This window comes from Cetorhinus maximus, chromosome 10, assembly GCF_964194155.1.
Source record: "Cetorhinus maximus chromosome 10, sCetMax3.hap1.1, whole genome shotgun sequence".
NCBI lineage: Eukaryota > Metazoa > Chordata > Chondrichthyes > Lamniformes > Cetorhinidae > Cetorhinus > Cetorhinus maximus.
This window is the reverse complement of record NC_135888.1, coordinates 53,714,829-53,738,105: the sequence shown is the minus strand read 5'-3', so window position 1 is coordinate 53,738,105 and position 23,277 is coordinate 53,714,829. Positions and strand designations below refer to the sequence as shown.

The 23,277-nt window shown below is 45.0% G+C and overlaps 1 protein-coding gene across 1 annotated transcript in view; it reads right to left on the bottom strand.

Annotated features, from left to right (window-relative positions):
* lcp2a (lymphocyte cytosolic protein 2a) overlaps nt 1–23,277 on the bottom strand; it is a 156,121-nt gene that overhangs the window by 30,144 nt on the left and 102,700 nt on the right. Inside the window, exons 8-12 of the mRNA XM_078550495.1 lie at nt 15,097–15,194; nt 13,198–13,279; nt 8,188–8,268; nt 4,411–4,436; nt 2,973–2,995 (exon numbers count right to left, since the gene is read on the bottom strand). Coding sequence (XP_078406621.1) covers nt 2,973–2,995; nt 4,411–4,436; nt 8,188–8,268; nt 13,198–13,279; nt 15,097–15,194 — 310 coding nt within the window. The remainder of the gene's footprint in view (nt 1–2,972; nt 2,996–4,410; nt 4,437–8,187; nt 8,269–13,197; nt 13,280–15,096; nt 15,195–23,277) is intronic.

Sequence of the window (23,277 nt, the reverse complement as noted above, 5' to 3'; positions counted from 1 at the left end):
CAAATAGGGAACTGTATCCCTTCATGGGTTATGGCCTTTGGAGAAAAACTAGAATATACAACAAAAGAAACAGCCATTTAGATCACTCTGATATCACTTTTGTATTTCAGGTTCAAACCTGCTCAATTCTTGAGGTTTCTAAAATTTCTAAACAGGTCCTATGATTCTGCTGTCCTGGGTAATAAAGGGATTTCTTCATTGTTTAAAATATTTGGATGAGATCACCCATCATCACGTTTTCTAAACCCTGGCATCATCTTTGTCAACATTCTTTCAGCCAATGGAATAATGGATCATAGAATAGTCCCAATAATCATCATTAAAGGGACAGGATTGTCTAGGACAAAGGAAGAAAATAGTAGCATAGGGAGAAATCTATTTTTCTTACCAGCTTAAAACTGCTGAAATTGGGTTTCCTTTTCACAACTTAACAAATGTAGCCAGGACATGTATTTCCCTGACCTTCCATCACTAACTAGGTTAGGTAGATGGTATTCTCCCTTGCCCTACCTGTTTTTTCTCTTGAAGAAAGACTTGCATTTGTATAGCACCTTTCACAACCTCAAGACACCCCAAAGTGCTTCACAGCTAATGAAGAGGTTTTGAAGTATAGTCACTGTTTGAATGTAATAAACACGGGAGCCAATATGCGCACAGTGATAATGGTGAGATAATCTTCACGATGTTGGTTGAGGTACGAACACTGCTACTCTTCTTTGAAATAGCGCCCGGGATCTTATACACCCAACTGAGAGACAGGGCAGATGGGGCTGCGGTTTAATGCCTCATCTGAACGATGGGACCTCCAACAGTGCAGTGCTACCTCAGAGCTGCCTGGATTACATGCTCATGCCTTTGGAGTGGGTCCTGAACCTATTTTTAAGCACACGCCTCTCCTCAAGGTGTTCTTGGAGAGTCAGGGTGACATGTAACACCACGTCCACATTTGGGATGGTGGAAAACAAATTGAAAATGAGTAAACTTGAAGCAGTCTGAGTTTTTGGCCTACAGTCTAGATGGACAGTGATTGCAATCACTGCACCACCTAATCCCAAAGATATTTCATTCAACTAACCACAGAGATAGTTCCAAATAAAAGTAAAACACACATTTCCCATTCACTTTAATGCTTGCATTTCAGAAGCTGAAGCTAAAGGTCAAATTTACAGATGATATCAAACTAGGAGGGGCCAAAGCTAGTGAATAAAAGACAAAGCATGGAACAATGGTCGTTGACAAGTGTGACACAGGAGGAAAATAGTGGGAAACTTAAGTGCTCCATAAATTACATCGAAATGACTAAGGATGAATTTGAGAGCTCAGGGTTTTAGTAAATTTGGTAGTTGGCATGTCCATTAGCTGTTGATCATTAATTACCATACCAAAGCTTATAGTCAGCCTTGGTGAGACCACACCTGGAGTATTGAGTCCAATTTTGGTCTCTTACCTAAGGAAGGATATACTTGTCATACAGGGAGTGCAATGAAGGTTCACCAGATTGATCCCTGGGATGGTGGGATTGTCCTATGAGGAAAGATTGAGGAGACTGAGCCTGTATTCTCCAGAGTTTGGAAGAATGAGAGATGACCTCATTTAAACCGACAAAATTCTTACAGGGCTCAACAGGGTAGATGCAGGATGTTTCCCCTGGCTGGCTGGGGGGTCTAGAACCAGGCACACAGTCTCAGAATAAAGGACAGGCCATTTAGGACTGGGATGAGGAGGAATTTCTTCACTCAGAGGGATGTGAATCTTTGGAATTCTCTACCCCAGGGAGCTGTGGAGGCTCAATCATTGTGTTCAAGACAGTGATCGATAGATTTCTAGATATTAAAAATATCAAGGGATATTGGAATAGTGCAGGAAAATGACATTGAGGTAGAAGATCAGCCATGATCTAATTAAATGGTGGAGCAGGCTTGAGGGGCTGAATGGCCTACTCCTGCTCCTATTTCCTATGTTCCTAAACAGAATGGTTAACTACCTAGTCAAGACAGCGTGAAGAAGTCATGCTTAAACCATACAATTATCTGGTCAGACTATACACTGAGTACTGTGTCCATGGACAGCAAGGGAGATACTCAAGTCCTGGAGTTGAAGGAGAGGAGCCATGAGACTGATTATTAATGCTGAGCAGCTGAATTATGAGGAATGACTGGAACCCCTGCTCTTTATAGGCTTCACAGACAGAGATTCCATCAGGCTTTATGTGGTTAAATTATGAAGACAGATTGAGTACAGATTGAAGGCTGATCTGATCAAAGTATTCATAAAATCGTGGAGTGGTTACAGCACAAAAGGAGGCCATTTGACCCAAAATGTCTATGCTGGCTCTTTGCAAGAACAACTCAGTTAGTCCCACTGCCCCACCCTTTCCCTGTCGCCCTGGACATTATCAGTCCTCTTCAGCTACCTACAGGACAGATAAAGAAAAGTGATCTCCTCTGCTGAGGAAACCAGAGCGAAGGCCGATGATCTTTAAATTAAAGCCAGGGCATTCCAGGGTGATGTTAGGAAGCAATTTTTCACACAAAAGGTAATGGAAATCTGGAACTCTTTCCCACAAAATAGGCTGTGGATGCTGGATCAAATAGAGTTTAAAGAGTGGGATTGATAGATAGGTCAGGCAGTCATGGGATATGGAGCAATGCTGGGAAATAGAGCTCAGGTGTAGACCTGTCGTGACCTAATTGAATGGTGGATGGAAGAATTGAGGGGCTGAATAGCCTCCTCCTGTTCCTATGAAAGGAGGTGACTGCCAGGTAGCCTCGTGGACTTTTGTCTGCATTGTTCCTGGGTGCAAAGCAAAGTGAAGATTGATAAGAGACCAGTGCCTGGGGAGCATGCGGGCCAAGGTAAATGACCTTGAACCCAGATACCCAGGTTCATGTGGGCTTTGGCTGACTAGTACTCAGATGGAGAAGGGATGAAGAGTTGGTCAGGTGAAGGTATATATCTGAAATGCTGCTTACCTGGGCGGTCCGGGTATGGCAGGCTGAGAAAACAGAAAAACACATTGAGGATGTAGATAGTCTGAATGTCTATAATAAAACAGTTAAGAAATGAGGTGATTGTCATTCGTAAATGTTATTAAATGTGTCCTCTCCTCTCCTTTCTCTGTCCAACTTTGTGTTGTTTGTTGGGCAGAATGAATGTGAAATAGGCTCACTGGAAAACATTTGAGAGCTGGACGATTTTAGCTCCAGTGTTATTCCATGTGGGACCCAACGGAATAATCCTACTCCTCCCAGCCCCACATGGGAAAGTTTAAAGTAACAAATCTGCTTGCTCCTCTTCATCTCCCTGGAAGATCCCGCGTCTCTTCAGCCTGGAGAGTGGTAAGTGCTGATACCCCTGCCCAAGGTTAAAAATCGCAGTCGGGGCCCGCAATATTATCAAAAATCTCCACCTGTGTAAAATCTGTTGCCGAGGGGATCTGGATGACTTTTGATAATCATCGGGAATTTTAACTCCCCAAACAGGCAGGGAGGATTAAACTAGCCCTCCCAGCCCTCCCACAGTGATAGTAAGTCACCAAATACAGATAATACTTGACAACCTGTAATAGCTGAACTCCTGAAATCTAGGACCCCAACCTCGTAACCTATACGTCATCACAATACACTTATCATACTTGCTACCATCCTGCTTCCCCAACTCAACACATAACTTTGGATTTCACTCATGTTGACCATGTCAATCATTATCACAGCTCCCAGACAGGACAATCTAACAGACACTGCCAGCAACTGGCCCATCTCCTCATTTTTTGTTTCACACTTCTAAACCTTTGCCAACTTGATTTTTTTTGGGTGAGACCCTGTCCCAAAATGATCTGGGATCAGTTGCTTTTGCATTTTGGTCTGTGACATTGCAGTGACCCAAATGGAATTGCTCTAGGTGTGTCTTACTTGGACACTATTTCCCCACCATAACCCTCCACCCATTCCAAACTCTCACATCTGCTGCGGGCCCTCCTGCTCCGAGGATTTTGTGTGTGTGCAAAAGGCAGAAATCAAATAGGTGACAAGTCCAGTTTTACATTGACTCAACAGAAAGTGAGACTCATGGCCTTTGATGCAAGAGCAGCACAAACTAATTCAGTACTGCCGTTTCATCATTTGTTTTCATTTAAGGTAAACCAAAACTACCTAATGTTTATATATTTTTTTTAAATTTCTGATATTAATGAGAGGGTTCTTATTATTTAGGGAAACATTTCAGGAATTAACTTGTAATATAGAAATTGAAGGGTATTTTTCTACATTACTTTTATAAAGAAAGTATGTGTAAAGCACTTATCATGTTCAATGACATGAATGACCCAGGTTAATCTCTGAGACAAACACACAATGGAAGGGAGACAAGGGGAGGTGTTCACTCGGACAATGCGGTGAAACATTCTCTTACCTTATCCAGGAATGGAGGTTTCTTCACTGAAAAATTAAAAAACAATTCATCAATGCAATGTATTAATATTCCACATGATATACAAATTGTACATTAGAAGATGGACATTATCAGATATCAGACAATACAATATTGCTGCAGAGTTTGGTAATTAAGTACGTATTATGGGTGTATGTTCATTCCTTGTTGTTGAAGCAAAGTGATCACAATTCACATTGAGTACGTCCAACTCTTGTGTCACCATTACTATGGCACTGACTGGTCTGTTGAAACACAACACAGATATTATATCACATGATACAACTGCTGCTACAAAGCAGAAAGTTGAGGAGGCTTTACTGACGGGGCCTGTGATTGGTCTTGATGCTATTGTATAGTAGACAATAGCCTTTCGCAACCATTTTACACCCTGCCTGATTTTTCTCTTCCATTGATGTCAATGCTGCCTCAAGGAGAAGATTTTCCAGTTGCTATGTTTATCATCCATCATTTTAATCATCATAAAAATTAATGAATGAGGTCAACTGACTCTATGCAACACGAGCATAAAAACACCCTGGCTGGGATCTTCTAGCTCCGTCATGGCCGAGCCCGCCATGGGAGATTTGGTACCCCAGCCAAAAGTCCATTGACTTTCAATGGGACCGGACGATCCCTGTGGCGGATGGGGGCTGGAAAATCCTGCCCACTGTTCATTCATAACTTCTCAGATGATGACACCCTCTATGCTGGCATGCAGCAAGACCAGGACAACATTCAGATTTGGGCTGATAAGTGGCAATAACATTTGTGCCACACAAGAAACTTGCATTTTTATAATGCCTTTCATGACCACAGGATGTTCCAAAATGCCCAATAGGCAATGAAACCTTTTTTGAAGTGTAGTCACTGTCGTAACGTAGGAAGTGCCAGGCAATGATCATCTCCAACAAAAGAGAATCTAACCATCTCCCCTTGACATTCAATGGCATTACCATCACTGAATCCCCGACTATCAACATCCTGGGGGTTACCATTGACCAGAAGCTGAACTGGACTAGCCAAATAAATACTATGGCTACAAGAGCAGGTCAGAGGCTAGGAATCCTGTGGTGAGAACTCACCTCTTGACTCCCCCAAAGCCTGTCCACCACTTGCAAGACACAAGTCAGGGGTGTGATGGAATACTCTCCGCTTGCCAGGATGAATGCAGCTCCAACAACATTCAAGAAGCTCGACACCATCCAGGACAAAGCAGCCCACTTGATTGGCGCCCCATCCACCACTTAAGCATTCACTCCCTGCAATACTGGTGCACCTTCTTCGACAGCAACTTCCACACCCACGACCGCTACCACTTAGAAGGACAAGAGCAGCAGATAGATAGAAATTCTCTTCCAGGTTCTCATCCAAGCCACTCACCCTGACTTGGAAATATATCACCGTTCCTTCACTGTCGCTGGGTCAAAATCCTGGAACTCCCTCCCTAACAGCACTGTGGGTGTACCCACACCACATTGACTGCAGTGGTTCAAGAAGGCTCACCACCACCTTCTCAAGGGGCAATTAGGGATGGGCAATAATGCTGGCCTAGCCAGTGATGCCCATATCCCATGTACATGTATCAAGTAAAATGCTTTCCCCACTATATTGAATGGGCTAACAGCTGCACTAAGAAAGGGTTGGAGTAGAGGCACATTGTTTTAAGAAAATTGACACAAGAACCAATGGGGAGATGAGAAGACATTTTCAATGTAGTGATTGTGATCTGGAATGCACTGCCTGAAAGGGTGGTGGAAACAGATTTAGTACCAACATTCAAAAGGGAATTGGATAAATACTTAAAAAGGGGAAGTTTACAGGTTTATGGGGAAGAGCAGGATAGTGGGACTAATTGGCTAGCTTTTTCAAAGTACGGCCCAGTAGATCAAACAAAAGTAACAGGCAAAGAGATTTCATTCCATAAGACCATAAGACGTAGGGGCAGAAGTAGACCATTTGGCCCATTGAGTCTGCTCCGCCATTCAACGAGATCATGGCTGACCTGATAATCCTCAACTCCACTTTCCTGCCTTTTCCCCATAACTCTTGATTCTCTTACTGATTAAAAATCTGTCTATCTCCGCCTTGAATATACTTAGCGACTCAGCCTCTACAGCCCTCTGTGGTAAAGAGTTCCACAGATTGACTACCCTCTGAGGAAGAAATTACTCTTCATCTCTGTTTAAATGGGTGCACCCCCTTGCTCTGAGATTATGTCCTTTGGTCCTAGACTCTCCCAGAAAGGGAAACAACCTCTCAACATCTACCCTGTCAGGCCCCCTAAAAATCTTATAAGTTTCAATAAAGTAGCCTCTCATTCTTCTAAACTCCAATGAGTACAGGCTCAACCTACTCAACCTCTCTTCAAAAGAAAATCCCTCCATACCCGGGGTCAACCTAGTGAATCTTCTCTGGACTGCCTCCAATGCCAGTATATCTTTCCTTAGATAAGGGGACCAAAACTGTTCACAGTACTCTAGGTGTGGTCTAACGAGTGCCTTGTATAGTTTTAGCAAGGCTTCCCTATTTTTATACTTGATGCCCTTTGAAATAAAAGCCAACATTCCATTTGCCTTCCCTACTGCCTGTTGAACTTGTATGTTAGCTTTTTGGGATTCATGTACAAGGACTCCCAAATCCTTCTGTGCTGCAGCCTTCTGCAGTCTTTCTCCATTTAAATAATATTCAGCTCCTCTATTTTCCTGTCAAAGTGCATAACCTCACACTTTCCCACATTATATTCCATCTGCCAAGTTTTTGTCCAGTCACTTAACCTGTTCATATTCTTCTGTCGACTCTGTGTCATTCTCACCACTTGCCTTCCCACCTATTTTTGTGTCATCCGCAAACTTGGCGATAGTACATTCACTTCCCTCATCTAAGTCATTAATATATATTGTAAATAATTGAGGTCCCAGCATTGATCCCTGTGGCACTCTACTAGTTACAGGTTGACAACCCAAAAATGCCCCCTTATCCCAACTCTTTGGGAGGATCTTCCAGTCGGCGAGTGGGGGCGGGGCTCAATCGCTGATGCCTAAAATGACGTGGGATGACATCGGGAACCCCCAACATCACCTCGCATCATTTCCATTTTCAGATTGGCGGGGGTGCAGCTGAGTCAGCTGCGCGCCCGCCAACCTGTCAACGGCCTATTGAGGCCATTGAGAAACTAATTAAGGTCATTATGGGCCTGCCCGTCCAACCTTAAGGTTGGTGGGCAGGCCGGGAGCCCTGGCAGGCTTCAGAAAAAGCATGACACCTCATCCAGGTTATATGAGGGTATTTAAATTTTTATCTAATCTTTCAATAAAAGTTATGGACATGTCCCAACTCATGTGACAGTGTCACATGAGGGGGCATGTCAGGGAAATTTTTTTATCATTTGTATTAAAAATTTTAATTCCGAGCCGATCTCCATGAGGCAGCACTTAGCCTCAGGGAGACATGTGCGCTCTTTCACATGCATGCATGAAAGAGTGCACTCCCGGCTGAAGGAATCCCCCCCCTGCCCACACAGGGAGTGCATAGCGCTTAATTGGTCCGTCCATGTAAAATGCCAGTGCGCCCCCAGGATTAGGACTTAGACAATTAAAATCATTGGCAATGATGTGGTGAAGAGAATAAGGCCCTCATTAACGTGTCATTTGGCGCCCAGTCCAGAGGAGGTATGTAGTGCTGCTGCAGCATTGAAGTGGCTGCAGATTCAAGGACTGAATAAAGATTTGAGAGGAAATATCTAGCAACAACACTTACCCATTGAAGGGGAATCTCTTTCGCTGTGTGTGGAGGCTGACTGGTCTAAAGCAGGTTTCCTACTCCTGTCGACCATGGGAGCTGCAAGGAAGTAGTTAACACATTTTCTAAAGCATTGAGACCCAAAGATATTTACACACTTAAACGTGGATATTCATAAAGCACTACTTATTGGAACAGTAGGATGATATAGCGCAAAGAACAAGCAAAATAATCCTGCCTCCATTTCTCCTCAGACAGGCTTCCCAATCTCACTGAGAGCAAGAAATGATGAAACGCCAAATAATCTAAAGGGGTGATCTCATTGAGGTGAGTAAGAGAAGTAAAGAATATGGAGAGAGAAGTTGTTTCCTCTGGTGGAGAATCCAGAACACGGGGCATCACCTTCATATCAGAGCCAGGTTGTTCAGGGCTGAGGTCAGGAAGCACTTCTTCACACAAAGGGGAGTGCAAATTTGGAACTCTCTCCCCCAAAACACTGTTAAGGCTGGGTTACAATTGAAAACTTCATAACCGAGATTGATAGGTTTTGTTAGGGTATGAAGGGTTATAGGAGCACCATGAGTAAATGGAATTATGACACAGATTAACCATTATCTAACTGAATTAGAAGTAGCTTGAGAGGTTGAATTGCCTCTTCCTGGTCTTATGGGCATTCCTATGTTCTAATGTAGTTTTCACACGTGAGGCTAAATGTAGAGGAGGTGGTACAGCGAAGGTTCGGCAAATTAGTCCCTGGATGAGGAGACTGTCTTCTGATGAGAGGCTGAGGAAATTGGGCTGGAACAGGGGCAGGCAGCCAGGAAAGATTAGTGCCTCTCTTCCTGGTGTCATCAATTTTCCCAAGGCTGTTCTGGGGGATATGGGCCTGTGAACTCACCTGCATTCCTGTTGAAGGCAATTAAGATAGTTAAGGGCTTGTGAAAAGCCTGTCTCCTGAAAGTTTTATGGAATTTGCTGGAGGCAGTTGCTGTTTAGGAGCCTGCCCATCTCAAACTAGCTGAAGGCAGGCTTGGACTGAGTGGGGGGCAGGATATGGAGGGCAGAAAAGTTTGCGAAGGTCAGTATAAATGCTGACCACAGGCAGAAGGGCTTATCCCCTTGAGGTAAAATTTACAGCAGCCAGCATTGATCAGGGGAGGAGTCAGAATTAAGAACTTTGCCAGTTCAGAGCATCATCATGTGGGCAGTGGAGCAGTGTGCACAGCTGTACCCGCAGAAATCAAAGTAATTGCAGATGAGGAACAACACCTGCACATGACAAATAGAGTGCTGGGCATCAGGATGAACGCAGGAACAGGGGTTGGCCATTCAGCCCATCGAGCCTGCTCTGCCATTCAACCAGGTTACAGCTGATCATCTACCTCAATGCCACTTTCCAGCGCTATCCCCATATCCCTCGATGTCATTAGTATCCAGATTTCTGTCTTGAACGATTGAGCCTCCACAGCCCTATGAGGTAGAGAATTCCAAAGATTCACCACCCTCTGAGTGAAGAAATTCCTCCTTATCTCAGTGTTAAATGGCCTGCCCCTTATCCTAAGACTGTGTCCCCTGGTTCTCGTCTTACCAGCCAGGGTAAACATCCTATCCATATCTACCCTGTCACGCTCTGTAAGAATTTTGTAGGCTTCACCTCTCATTCTTTGAAGCTCTAGAGAATACAGGCCCAATCTCCTAAATCTCTCTTCATATGACAATCCTGCCATCTCAGAAATCAGTCTGGTGAACCTCCACTGCACTCCCATACGGCCAGTTTATTCTTCCTTAGGTAAGGAGACCAAGGCGGCCCACAATACACCAGGGGAAGAATTTTACAGCCCTGTCATGGCAGGGCGGGACTATAAAATGGCAGGTCCAGGGCCCCTTGGTTGGGTGGTGCCCACAATACCCTCCTGCAAGGGTCTCGGTCATTCTGGTAGTCTTATGTGCTCTCTATACATGGCCCTCCAGAGAGATGTGGACCTTGAGGTTGGTGACACCCTGGAAGGGAATAGCTCATCAGGGAAGAAGCAGGAGGTAAGATAGAAGGAGGAGATGGAGACAGAGAGAGGGGATGCTGAATAGAGAGGTGCCCCTGCTGCATGACGAGGTGGCCTCCTTCTGAACCTCCAGGAAGAGGACTCCCTCCTCTCCCTCATGGGTACCAGGTTTCCTGCTCCCCTATGGCATCTCACTTTCCTGTGGTGCAGAGGCATGCTGTGGCACAAGCTCTCTCCCTCAGGACAACCAGCAGCCTCAGTGATGGCCGTTATGGGTGTCTGAATGAGTGCCCTAATTCATCTGACCCACCTCCATTCCTGCTCCCACCAGTTTTAATTGGACAAGAATCCCTTCTTCATATAAATTAAGAGCTCACTCCCCAAAAAATCTGAACTTTAGTCAGTTTTCCACTGAACATAAGACATAAGATCATAAGAAGTTGGAGCAGGAGTTGGCCATTCAGTCCCTCAAGCCTGCTTCACCATTCAGTCAGTTGAAGCTGATCTGATGTGGCCTTAACAGCCAACCAGTGCAGGCCCTGGAGCCAGTGCCCTACAAGCCTGCGATGCCCCATCACTTGTGAATCTGATGTGTTGTCAGCCTTGGTGAAGAGGGCATCTGTCACCTAGATGATGCATCAGTGTGTAGTCACCTATGAGGTGTCGTGGAGGTCCGTATTAATGAGGGCACAGATATCTGTCACCATCTGCCTAGACAGTTGCATTCTACTTCTGAACTGGCTCTCTTTCATCTCCAGGTATCTTCACCTCTTAACAGGTCTTTCCTGTCTGCTCCCCATAACCCTTGACTCCCTTGTAAATCAAAAATCTGTCTAACTCAGCCTTAAATATAGTAAATCACCCAGCCTCTACTGCTCTCTGAGGAATATAATTCCACAGACTAACGATCGCCAGAGAGAAGAAATTCCTCCTCATCTCAGCCTTAAAGAGGAGACCCCTCATTCTGAAACTGCCCCCTAGTTCTAGATTCTCCCTTCGCCCCCTGCCCTGAGGGGAAACATCCTCTCAGCATCTACCCTGTCAAGTCCCCTCAGAATTTTATGTTTCAATCAGGTCACCTCTCATTCTTCTGAACTCCAATAAGTATAAGCCCAACTTCTCCAGGAGACTGGTTTCTGACACAGAAACAGACCCGCCACCTATTTCCCACCTCTATGATTTAAAACCAGCCCTAAATGTTGCATCATAAAAGGGCTGCCTTTAGGTTCCTGAGGAGGAATTGGCGGGGGGGCTTTAAGGGGTAGAATTCCGGCTTTGGGCACAATCAGTGGCCTGGACACAAATTACACCTGAATTTGCAAAGATTTTGAGAAGTTTTCTTCCTCAAAGCTTTGCTCAAACTCATTTGCATATCACCAAGCAAAAATATTTGCCATGAACCAGCACAATTGGGCAGAATTTTACAACGTAATTTAAAAATGTTGCTTTCAAAACTACTTCTTTAAAGGCAGTAACTTGGCACAGTTGAGTTAATACAGGTTTATCACAAAAAATAAGCATTCTGTTCACAACTGTGAGTAACTCGATTTTATATAACTCAAATAACTTTAAAAAAGCAATGATACTGAAACACCTGTTCTTTTAGTGTACTGGAGTCAGTTCCTTAGTAAATTAAAAAGGAAATTAAATTCAAAGTCTTTATCCTGGACCTTGCTGCCTATGAAGGGGGTGAAAGCGGAAACCACCAATGATTTCAAAAGGAAGTTGGATGGGCATTTGAGGAAAGTAAATTTGCAATGCTATAGGGATCGAGTGTGGGAATGGGATGGACTAGATTGCTCCAGGAAGAGCCAGCATAGACTCTATGGGCCGAATGGCCTCTTTCTGTGCCATGATGACTCTATCGGCTAGGTTTTGCTGGTAAAGATGAGACCCCGCCGCTGGGATGCCATCCCGTTTCACCAGCATCAGGACCTGGGATGATATATTGCCAGCAGCAGCCAATTAACAGGCCAATGCTGAGGCTGCTGTCCAATTATGGATATATCCCACCCACCACCCGCACCCTCCACCCCCACCACCCCAAGAGCTGTCGGACCTCAGAGGGACAGTAGCTCAGCAGCCTTGGCAGTGCCACTGCTAACAGTGGAGGCTGCATGACCAGGGAGAAGGTGCCTGAATGGCTGGGTGCCCTCAAAAAGCATTGAGGTAGATTGAGGAATGTTGGGGCCAGGCAACCAGGCCTTGGAGATCAGAGTAGGTTGTTGGGGGGGTGTGAAGTATCGATGGCACTGTTGCCAGGAGGGTGGCTATTGCCAGCAATAGGCCCCCTTCATGAACTATGAAGTGTCCATAAAGGAGGCGTCCCTCCAGCCCTGCCCCTGGAGCTCACTGAGACGCCACCATGTTTCACTGTGGCAACAGGCAGTCCTGATGGGCAAAATGCTTAAGTGGCTCAATTAGCCGCCCTGACAGTGTCCAAACTGCCATTGTATCCATAGTTGGCAATATGCCATGGCAGCAGGAAGACGCTGGGCTCCCGAGCCCAGTGCCTTCCACCACCATTTTGCCATCCCTTCCACCTCCCAACCAGCTGTGGAAGGGCCTGGAAAATTCTGGCTTATGACTCAATGACAAGGTGGGCTGGATTCTATAATTCTATGAAAACATGCCCGGTATTCTCACACCTAAAAACAGTTTAAGTTTTGAAAGCTCCTCGAAGGCTCACAAACAGGTGTGATTAGGAGAAACTAGCGTCAGCTGGGGCCAGCTCCCAGCACAATGTTTCTCAAACTAACAGAAAAGCTCACAGAAACTCAAGTAGTTGTGCTGGATGTAATCTGCCCTTCAAATCCCGCTATCTTCTGTACTGACATCAGACAAATTATGCCAAGAAAACAAGTGTAACCGAACTCCCGGACTTAAATCCACAATGTTTATCCTGACGGAACTGGAGGGGTTTCACAATGACTGAAAAACCGTGTAAGGGTTTCATTGTTAATTTTGAGATCAGTTAAAACAAATTGATTGCATAAAGATGGGGAATACCCGATTAGTTCCAAAGTACCTCTGTAACCAGGCGATGAGAAACCTCGATCTTTGCTGTGACCTGGGTCCTCATTGACTGATAGATTGGAGAACATGTTTGACTGAAAAAGAGCAAATGCATTAATATTACACCAGTAAAGGCAGATGGAGAACTTGCTCCTCATCATTCTGTACCCATTTTAACATGGATGTTGCAGTCATTATGGCACAGAAGGAGCCTGTTCGGCCATAGACTCCATGCCGTGTATGTGAGATTGGTGGATTTTTGAGCTTAACCAGCTCCTGAGGAATGAAACATTTTCTATTTTCTGTTTCTAACATTACAATCATAGGGGTCCATTTTCACTGTGACTTGTCTGGTGTTAATGGGGCTTGGGGCCGGAAGCTTTTCTGTCTGTTACCACCAATGACAGAGCCAGCACCATTTTGTGTGGTGCCTATCACTGGGTGTTCAAAGCTACTATCTGATTTGGGCAATGGGCCCCTTTAATTATGGAAATTGGGGTCCCACTTGGGGTCTAGTGGGTAACTAGAACCCACTTCAGGTCGCAACTGGTAGGGGCCTGCAGAGCGCACACTTCACCCAGTTCCACAGATGATAGGAATGGAGAGACTCACTGGCTCCTCCGGTTAACGTTAATGAGGCTGGAGCTCAAATCATGGGGAAGGTGGGGCCCTTGCAGGGGTTGAGGGTGAGGGGAGGGGATATAGGGGTGGCCTCCTTGGATGTTGAATGGGCGGTCAACCAATGCATTCAATCCGAAAGTCAAAATGGATCGTGAGCATTCACAGGTCAAGTATGACACAGGTTAATGCAGGGCAAATCTCTCTCAAGTGTACTGGTAAACATACCAGTTTCAAGTAGAGCAAGATTAGATGCAGACTGCACTGTGATAACAACATGCCTCAGGGAGCTGCCCTTATCTCTCCAATACAACACCAAGTTACCCACACTATGAATAGAGTCTCTCAAAGTAACATTAACTAATTTGGTGCCAATTTTTATGGAGTTCGGAGCAGTCTGTATGACAGAAACACAGTTTCAACAGACGGGACTGAGACATAAGAGCATGGGGCGAGCAATATTGGTGTGTCATCTTGCTCTACAGGAATATAGATCAACCATTGGGAATAATTCAAGGTTATTGTGAGTTTATTGCCATTAAATGAACAAATTGAGCATTGAGGATCAGAAACTGTGACTTCAGCTCTCCCACCAAGCAAGGCTCTGAAACAATAAGATAAAAGTAAAATACTGCGGATGCTGGAAATCTGAAATAAAAACAGAAAATGCTGGAAAAACTCAGCAGGTCTGACAGCATCTGTGGAGAGAGAAGCAGAGTTAATGTTTAAAGTCCTGCTCTGTTTCTCTCTGCACAGATGCTGTCAGACCTGCTGAGTTTTTCCAGCATTTTCTGTTTTTATCTCTGAAACACTAACTTGTGAACTTTACTCCATAAAATATTGGTATGACAGAGGTAAAACTCAGGAGCGTGATACTTCAAACACACTCAAGAAGCTCAACAGCATCCAGGAAAAAGCAGCCCACTTGATTGGCATCCCGTCCACCACCTTAAATGCAGATGTTGTTGGGATCCACAATTGTCATCTTTGTCTCAATCAGTGATGCCACCATCACCTCAATCTGTCCACAGACTGTGAGGAGATATAGGTGGCAACGACAACTCTATTTTAAAGGGGTACTGTCAGAGAAAGCTGCAGGGAGGAGAAAAGGTTGAATAATATTTGGCAAATGATGCCCTACTCTCCCAGCAGGATTGGAAAAGAATCTGAGCAGATGGCTCATTCTGAGTGCTTCAATATCCCATCCTGTGCTTTCGTAGAATGTGTAGTCACTCTGTAAATCTCCCAAAGGTGAGTTAACAGGGTACCCAACCTTCTCCCAATAGACACTTACAATATTGCCCTTGTTTCCAGCTGGTACAATTGGCACTGACCCAGGACGTTGAGGGGGGATGGGTGGGTGGTTAGCTGATTTTAACGTTGATCGTTTATCTAAGAGAAAATATGAAAATGTGATTAGTAAGTTTTATATCATTTCACAGACATAAATTAGTTCTAATATATGGAGCTTAGCATGTTTATCTGATGCTGAAACTTTCATCCCTGCCTTCACTATTGTCTAGTCTTGATTTTTCTGACACATTCTGATTGGCTTCACTGCCAGCTGCACCTGCAAATCCAAAGGAGACAAATTCCAAAGCTCTGCTGGCAATGAGGGGTTAAATGTCTGTGGATTTCTGTACCTACTGTTAGAGGCAACTTCCTATTTCTGCACTCTAATGTCTGACTTCCCACCTTGTACCCTCAGGAAACTTCAACTCACCAGATGTCAGCTTCCCACGTCCTGTTTTATATCCAGCTCTGTTCATCCCCTGGCCCCATTGACCTGCGCCATCTCTCCTAACAACGCTTTGATTTCAAAATTTCAAAATTCTCATCCTTGTGTTTGTTTGTCCCTGTCCTCATAGCTCCTTTAGTGGCTCGGTGTCAAATTCTGTTTGGTCACATTCCTGTGAGGCTTCTTGTGATGTTTAGCTACATGAAAGATGCTATATAAATGTAAGCTGTTGTTGTTCTTGTAAATAGTTCCAGAACAAAATCCCTCATGGGTTATCATCAATGCTTCAGTAACCTTACTTTTGGAACTCTATAACAAGCTCCTTAACTCTCTGGCATCTAACATCTTCCCACTGAAACCCAGAGCTCATCACTTTCATCAGCATAGTGGGGGGTTGGGGTGGAGAATTACCATTGACCAGAAACATAACTGGACCAGCCAGAAACCACAACTGGGCCAGCCATATAACCACAACTAGACCAGCCATATAACCACAACTGGACAAGCCATATCACCACAAGTGGGCCATCCATATAAATAGAACTGGACAAGCCATTGAACCAGAACTGGACCAGCCATATAACCACAACTTGACCAGCCATTTAACCACAACTAGACCATCCACATAACCACAACTAGACCAGCCTTGTAACCACAAATGGACCAGCCATATAACCACAACAGGACCATCCATATGACCACAACTGGACCAGCCATATAACCATACCTAGACCAGCCATATCACCACAACTGGACCATCCATATAACCACAACTGGGCCAGCCATATAACCAAAACTGGACCATCCATAAAACCACAACTGGAACAGCCAAATAACCAGACCCAGACCAGCCATACAACCATAACTAGATCATCCATATAACCACAACTGGACCTGCCATATAACCACAACTAGTCCATCCATATAACCACAACTAGACCAGCCTTGTAACCACAACTGGCTCAGCCATATAACCACAAATGCAGCAGCCATATAACGACAACTAGACAAGCCATATACCCACATCTGGCCCAGCCATATAACCACAACGAGACCAGCCATAAACCACAACTGGCCCAACCATATAACCACAATTGGGCCAGCCATACCACCACAACTGGACCAGCCATGTAACCAAAACTGGCCCAGCCATGTAACCACAACTGGACCAGCCAGATAACCATAGCTGGACCAGCGATATAACCACATCAGGACCAACCATATAACCACTACTGGACGTGGCATATAACCACAACTAGACCGGCCATAAACCACAACTGGCCCAGCCATATCACCACAACCGGACCAGCCATATAACCACTACTGGACCTGGCATATAACCACAACTAGACCGGCCATAAACCACAACTGGGCCAGCCATATCACCACAACCGGACCAGCCATATAACCACAACTGGACCAGCCATATAACCACAACTAGACAATCCATATCATACAACTGGGCCATCCATATAACCAGAACTGGACAAGCCATATAACCAGAACTGGACCGGCCATATAACCACAACTTGACCAGCCATTTAACCACAACTAGACCATCCACATAACCACAACTAGACCTGCCTTGTAACCACAACTGGACCATCCATATAACTTCAACTGGATCAGCCATATAACCAAAACTGGACCATCCATATAACCATACCTAGACCAGCCATATCACCACAACTGGACCATCCATATAACCACAACTGGACCAGCCATATAACCACAACTAGACAAGCCATATCACCACAACTGGGCCATCCATATAAATAGAACTGGACAAGCCATATACCCAGAACTGGACCAGCCATATAACCACAACTTGACCAGCCATTTAACCACAACTAGACCATCCACATAACCACAACTAGACCCGCCTTGTAACCACAACTGGACCAGCCATATAACCACAACAGGACCAGCCACATAACCACACCTAGACCAGCCATATCACCACAACTGGACCATCCATATAACTTCAACTGGATCAGCCATATAACCAAAACTGGACCATCCATATAACCATACCTAGACCAGCCATATCACCACAACTGGACCATCCATATAACCACAACTGGACCAGCCATATAACCAAAACTGGACCATCCATACAACCGGAACAGCCAAATAACCAGACACAGACCAGCCATACAACCACAACTAGATCATCCATATAACCACAACTGGACCTGCCATATAACCACAACTAGTCCATCCATATAACCACAACTAGACCAGCCTTGTAACCACAACTGGCTCAGCCATATAACCACAAATGGAGCAGCCGTATAACGACAACTAGACAAGCCACATACCCACATCTGGCCCAGCCATATAACCACAATTGGGCCAGCCATACCACCACAACTGGACCAGCCACATAACCATAACTGGCCCAGCCATGTAACCACAACTGGACCGGCCATAAACCACAACTGGCCCAGCCATATAACCACAATTGGGCCAGCCATATCATCACAACTGGACCAGCCACATAACCACAACTGGACCGGCCATGTAACCATATCTGGCTCAGCCATGTAACCACAACTGGACCAGCGATATAACAACATCAGGACTAACCATATAACCACAACTAGACAAGCCATATAACCACATCTGGACAAAACATATAACCACAACTAGACCAGCCATAAACCACAACTGGGCCAGCCATATCACCACAACCAGACCAGCCATATAACCACAACTGGACCAGCCATATAACCACAACTAGACAAACCATATCATACAACTGAGCCATCCATATAACCAGAACTGGACAAGCCATTTAACCAGAACTGGACCGGCCATATAACCACAACTTGACCAGCCATTTAACCGCAACTAGACCATCCACATAACCAGAACTAGACCAGCCTTGTAACCACAACTGGACCAGCCATATAACCAGAACAGGACCATCCATATAACCACAACTGGACCAGCCATATAACCACACCTAGACCAGCCATATCACCACAACTGGACCATCCATATAACCATAACTGGACCAGCCATATAACCAAAACGGGACCATCCATATAAGCACAACTGGACCAGCCAAATAACCACACCCAGACCAGCCATACACCCACAACTAGATCATCCATATAACCACAACCGGACCAGCCATATAACCACAACTAGACCAGTCATAGAGCTACAAGTGGAACATCCATATAATCACCACTCGTCCATCCACATAACCACAACTAGACCAGCCTTGCAACCACAACAGGCTCAGCCATATAACCACAACTGGAGCAGTCATATAACCGCAACTAGACAAGCCATATACCCACATCTGGACCAGCCATATAACCACAACTAGACTGGCCATAAACCACAACTGGCCCATCCATATAACCACAATTGAGCCAGCCATATCACCACATCTGGACCAGCCACATACCATAACTGGCTCAGCCATATAACCACAATTAGACCAGCCAGATAACCACAGCTGGACCAGCTGTATAACCACATCAGGACCAACCATATAACCACTACTGGACATGTCATATAACCACAACTAGACAGGTCATATAAACACATCTGGACAAGGCATATAACCACAACTAGACCAGCCTTAAACCACAACTGGGCCAGCCATATCACCACAACCGGACCAGCCATATAACCACAACTGGACCAGCCATATAACCACAACTGGACAAGCCATATCACCACAACTGGGCCATCCATATAAATAGAACTGGACAGGCCATATACCCAGAACTGGACCAGCCATATAACCACAACTTGACCAGCCATTTAACCACAACTAGACCATCCACATAACCACAACTAGACCTGCCTTGTAACCACAACTGGACCAGCCGTATAACCACAACAGGACCAGCCATATAACCACAACTGGACCAGCCATATAACCACAACTAGACAAGCCATATCACCACAACTGGGCCATCCATATAAATAGAACTGGACAGGCCATATACCCAGAACTGGACCAGCCATATAACCACAACTGGACCAGCCATATAACCACAACTAGACCAGCCTTAAACCACAACTGGGCCAGCCATATCACCACAACCGGACCAGCCATATAACCACAACTGGACCAGCCATATAACCACAACTAGACAAGCCATATCACCACAACTGGGCCATCCATATAAATAGAACTGGACAGGCCATATACCCAGAACTGGACCAGCCATATAACCACAACTTGACCAGCCATTTAACCACAACTAGACCATCCACATAACCACAACTAGACCTGCCTTGTAACCACAACTGGACCAGCCATATAACCGCAACAGGACCAGCCATATAACCACACCTAGACCAGCCATATCACCACAACTGGACCATCCATATAACTTCAACTGGATCAGCCATATAACCAAAACTGGACCATCCATATAACCAAAACTGGACCAGCCAAATAACCACACCCAGACCAGCCATACAACCACAACTAGATCATCTATATAACCACAACTGGACCTGCCACATAACCACAATTTGACCAGCCATATAACCAAAACTGGACCATCCATATAACCACAACTGGACCAGCCAAATAACCACACCCAGACCAGCCATACAACCACAACTAGATCATCCATATAACCACAACTAGACCAGCCATATATCCACAGCTAGACCAGTCATAGAGCCACAAGTGGACCATCCGTATAACCACAACTCGTCCATCCATATAACGACAACTAGATCAACCATATAACCACAACTAGACAAGCCATATAACCACAACTAGACAAGCCACATAGCCACAACTAGACCAGCCACATCACAACAATTGAACCAGCCATATAACCACAACTGGGCCAGCCGGAAAACCACAACTGTATCAGCCATATGACCACAACTGGAAGCCACATAACCACAACTGGAGCAGCCTTATAAACAGACCTGGCTCAGCAATATAACCACAACTGGACCAGCCTAATAACCACAACTGGTTCAGCCATATAACCACAAAAGGACCATCCATATAACCACAATTGGACCAGCCATATAAGCACAACTGGACCATCCATATAACCACAACTGGACCAGTCATATAACCACAACTAGACCAGCCATAAAACCACAATTAGACCAGCCATATAACCACAACTGGACCATCCATATAACCACAACTGGACCAGCCATATAACCACAACTAGACCAGCCTTATAAGCACACCTGTCTCAGCTATATAACCACAACTGGGCCAGCCTTATAACCACAACTGGCTCTGCCATATAACCACAACTGAACCAGCCATATGACCACAACTAGACAATGCATATAACCACAACTGGACCAGCCATATAACCACAACAAACCAGCCATATAATCACAACTGGATCAACTATATCATCACAACTGGACCAGCCATATAACCACAACTGGAACAGCCATATAACCACAATTGGACCAGCAATATAATCACTACTGGACCAACTATATAACCACAACTGAACCAGCCACATAGCCGCAACTGGACCAGCCATGTAATCACAACTGGACCAATTATATAACCAAACTGGACCAGCAATACAACCACAACTGGACCAGCCATATAACCACAACTAGACCAGCCATAAAACCACAATTAGACCAGCCATATAACCACAACTGGATCATCCATATAACCACAACTGGACCAGCCATGTAGCCACAATGGGCGAAGCCATATAACCAGATCAGGTCCAAGCATATAACCACAACCAGACCAGCCGTATAACCACAACTGGATCAGCCATATAGCCACAATCCAATCAGCTGGATAACCACAACTGGGCCAGCCATATAACCTCAACTGGACCAGACATATATCCACAACCAGACCAGCCATATAACCACAACTGGACCAGACATATATCCACAACCAGACCAGCCATAAAACCATAACTGGAGCCTCCATATAACCACAACTCAACCAGCCTTATAACCAAAACTGGCTCAGCCACATAACCACAACTGGACCAGCCATATAACCACAACTGGACCAGCCATATAACCACAACTGGCTCAGCCATATAACCACATCAGGTCCAACCATACATCCACCAATAGACCAGTCGTATAACCAAAACTGGACCAGCTATATAAGCACAACTAGACCATGCATTTAACTACGATTGGACCTTCCATATTACCACAACTGGACCAGCCATATAACCACATCTGGACCAACCAGATAACCACAACTAGATTGACAATATAACCACAACTAGACAAGCCACATAACCACAACTAGACCAGCCACATCACAACAATTGAACCAGCCATATAACCACAACTGGGCCAGCCGGAAAACCACAACTGTATAAGCCATATAACCACAACTGGAAGCCACATATCCACAACTGGAGCAGCCTTATAAACAGACCTGGCTCAGCAGTATAACCACAACTGGACCAGCCTAATAACCACAACTGGTTCAGCCATATAACCACACCTAGACCAGCCATATAACCACGACTAGTCCATCCACATAACCACAACTGGACCAGCCATATAAGCACAACTGGACCATCGATATAACCGCAACTGGACCAGCCATATAACCACAACTGTATCAGCCATATAACCACAACTGGATGAGCCATATAAACACAACTGGAAGCCACATAACCACAACTGGAGCAGCTTTATAAACAGAGCTGGCTCAGCCATATAACCACAACAGGACCATCCAAATAACCACAACTGAACCAGCCATATAACCACACCTAGACCAGCCATATAACCACGACTAGTCCATCCATATAACCACAACTGGACCAGCCATATAACCACAACAAACCAGCCATATAATCACAGCTGGATCAACTATATCATCACAACTGCACCAGCCATATAACCACAATTGGACCAGCCCTATAATCACAACTGGACCAACTATATAACCACAACTGGACCAGCCATATAGCCACAACTGGACCAGCCTTATAAGCACACCTGTCTCAGCTATATAACCACAACTGGGCCAGCCTTATAACCACAACTGGCTATGCCATATAACCACAACTGAACCAGCCATATGACCACAACTAGACAATGCATATAACCACAACTGGACCAGCCATATAACCACAACAAACCAGCCATATAATCACAACTGGATCAACTATATCATCACAACTGGACCAGCCATATAACCACAACTGGAACAGCCATATAACCACAATTGGACCAGCAATATAATCACTACTGGACCAACTATATAACCACAACTGAACCAGCCACATAGCCGCAACTGGACCAGCCATGTAATCACAACTGGACCAATTATATAACCAAACTGGACCAGCAATACAACCACAACTGGACCAGCCTCATAACCACAACTGGACCATGCATATAACGACAACTTCATCAGCCTAATAACCACATGTGGACCAGCCTGATAACCACAACTGGCTCAGCCATATAACCACAACTGGACCAGCCTTATAACCACAGCTGGCTCAGCCATATGACCACAACTGGACCAACGATATAATCAAAACTGGACCAGCCATATAACCACAACTGGAAAAGACATATAACCACAACTAGTCCATTCATATAACTACAATTGGATGAGCCATATAACTACAACTAGAAGCCATGTAGCCACAACTAGACCAAATCAGCACACCTGTCTCACCCATATAACCACAACTGGGCCAGCCTTATTATGACAACTGGCTAGGCCATATAACCACAACTGGACCAGCCATACTAGCACAACTAGAC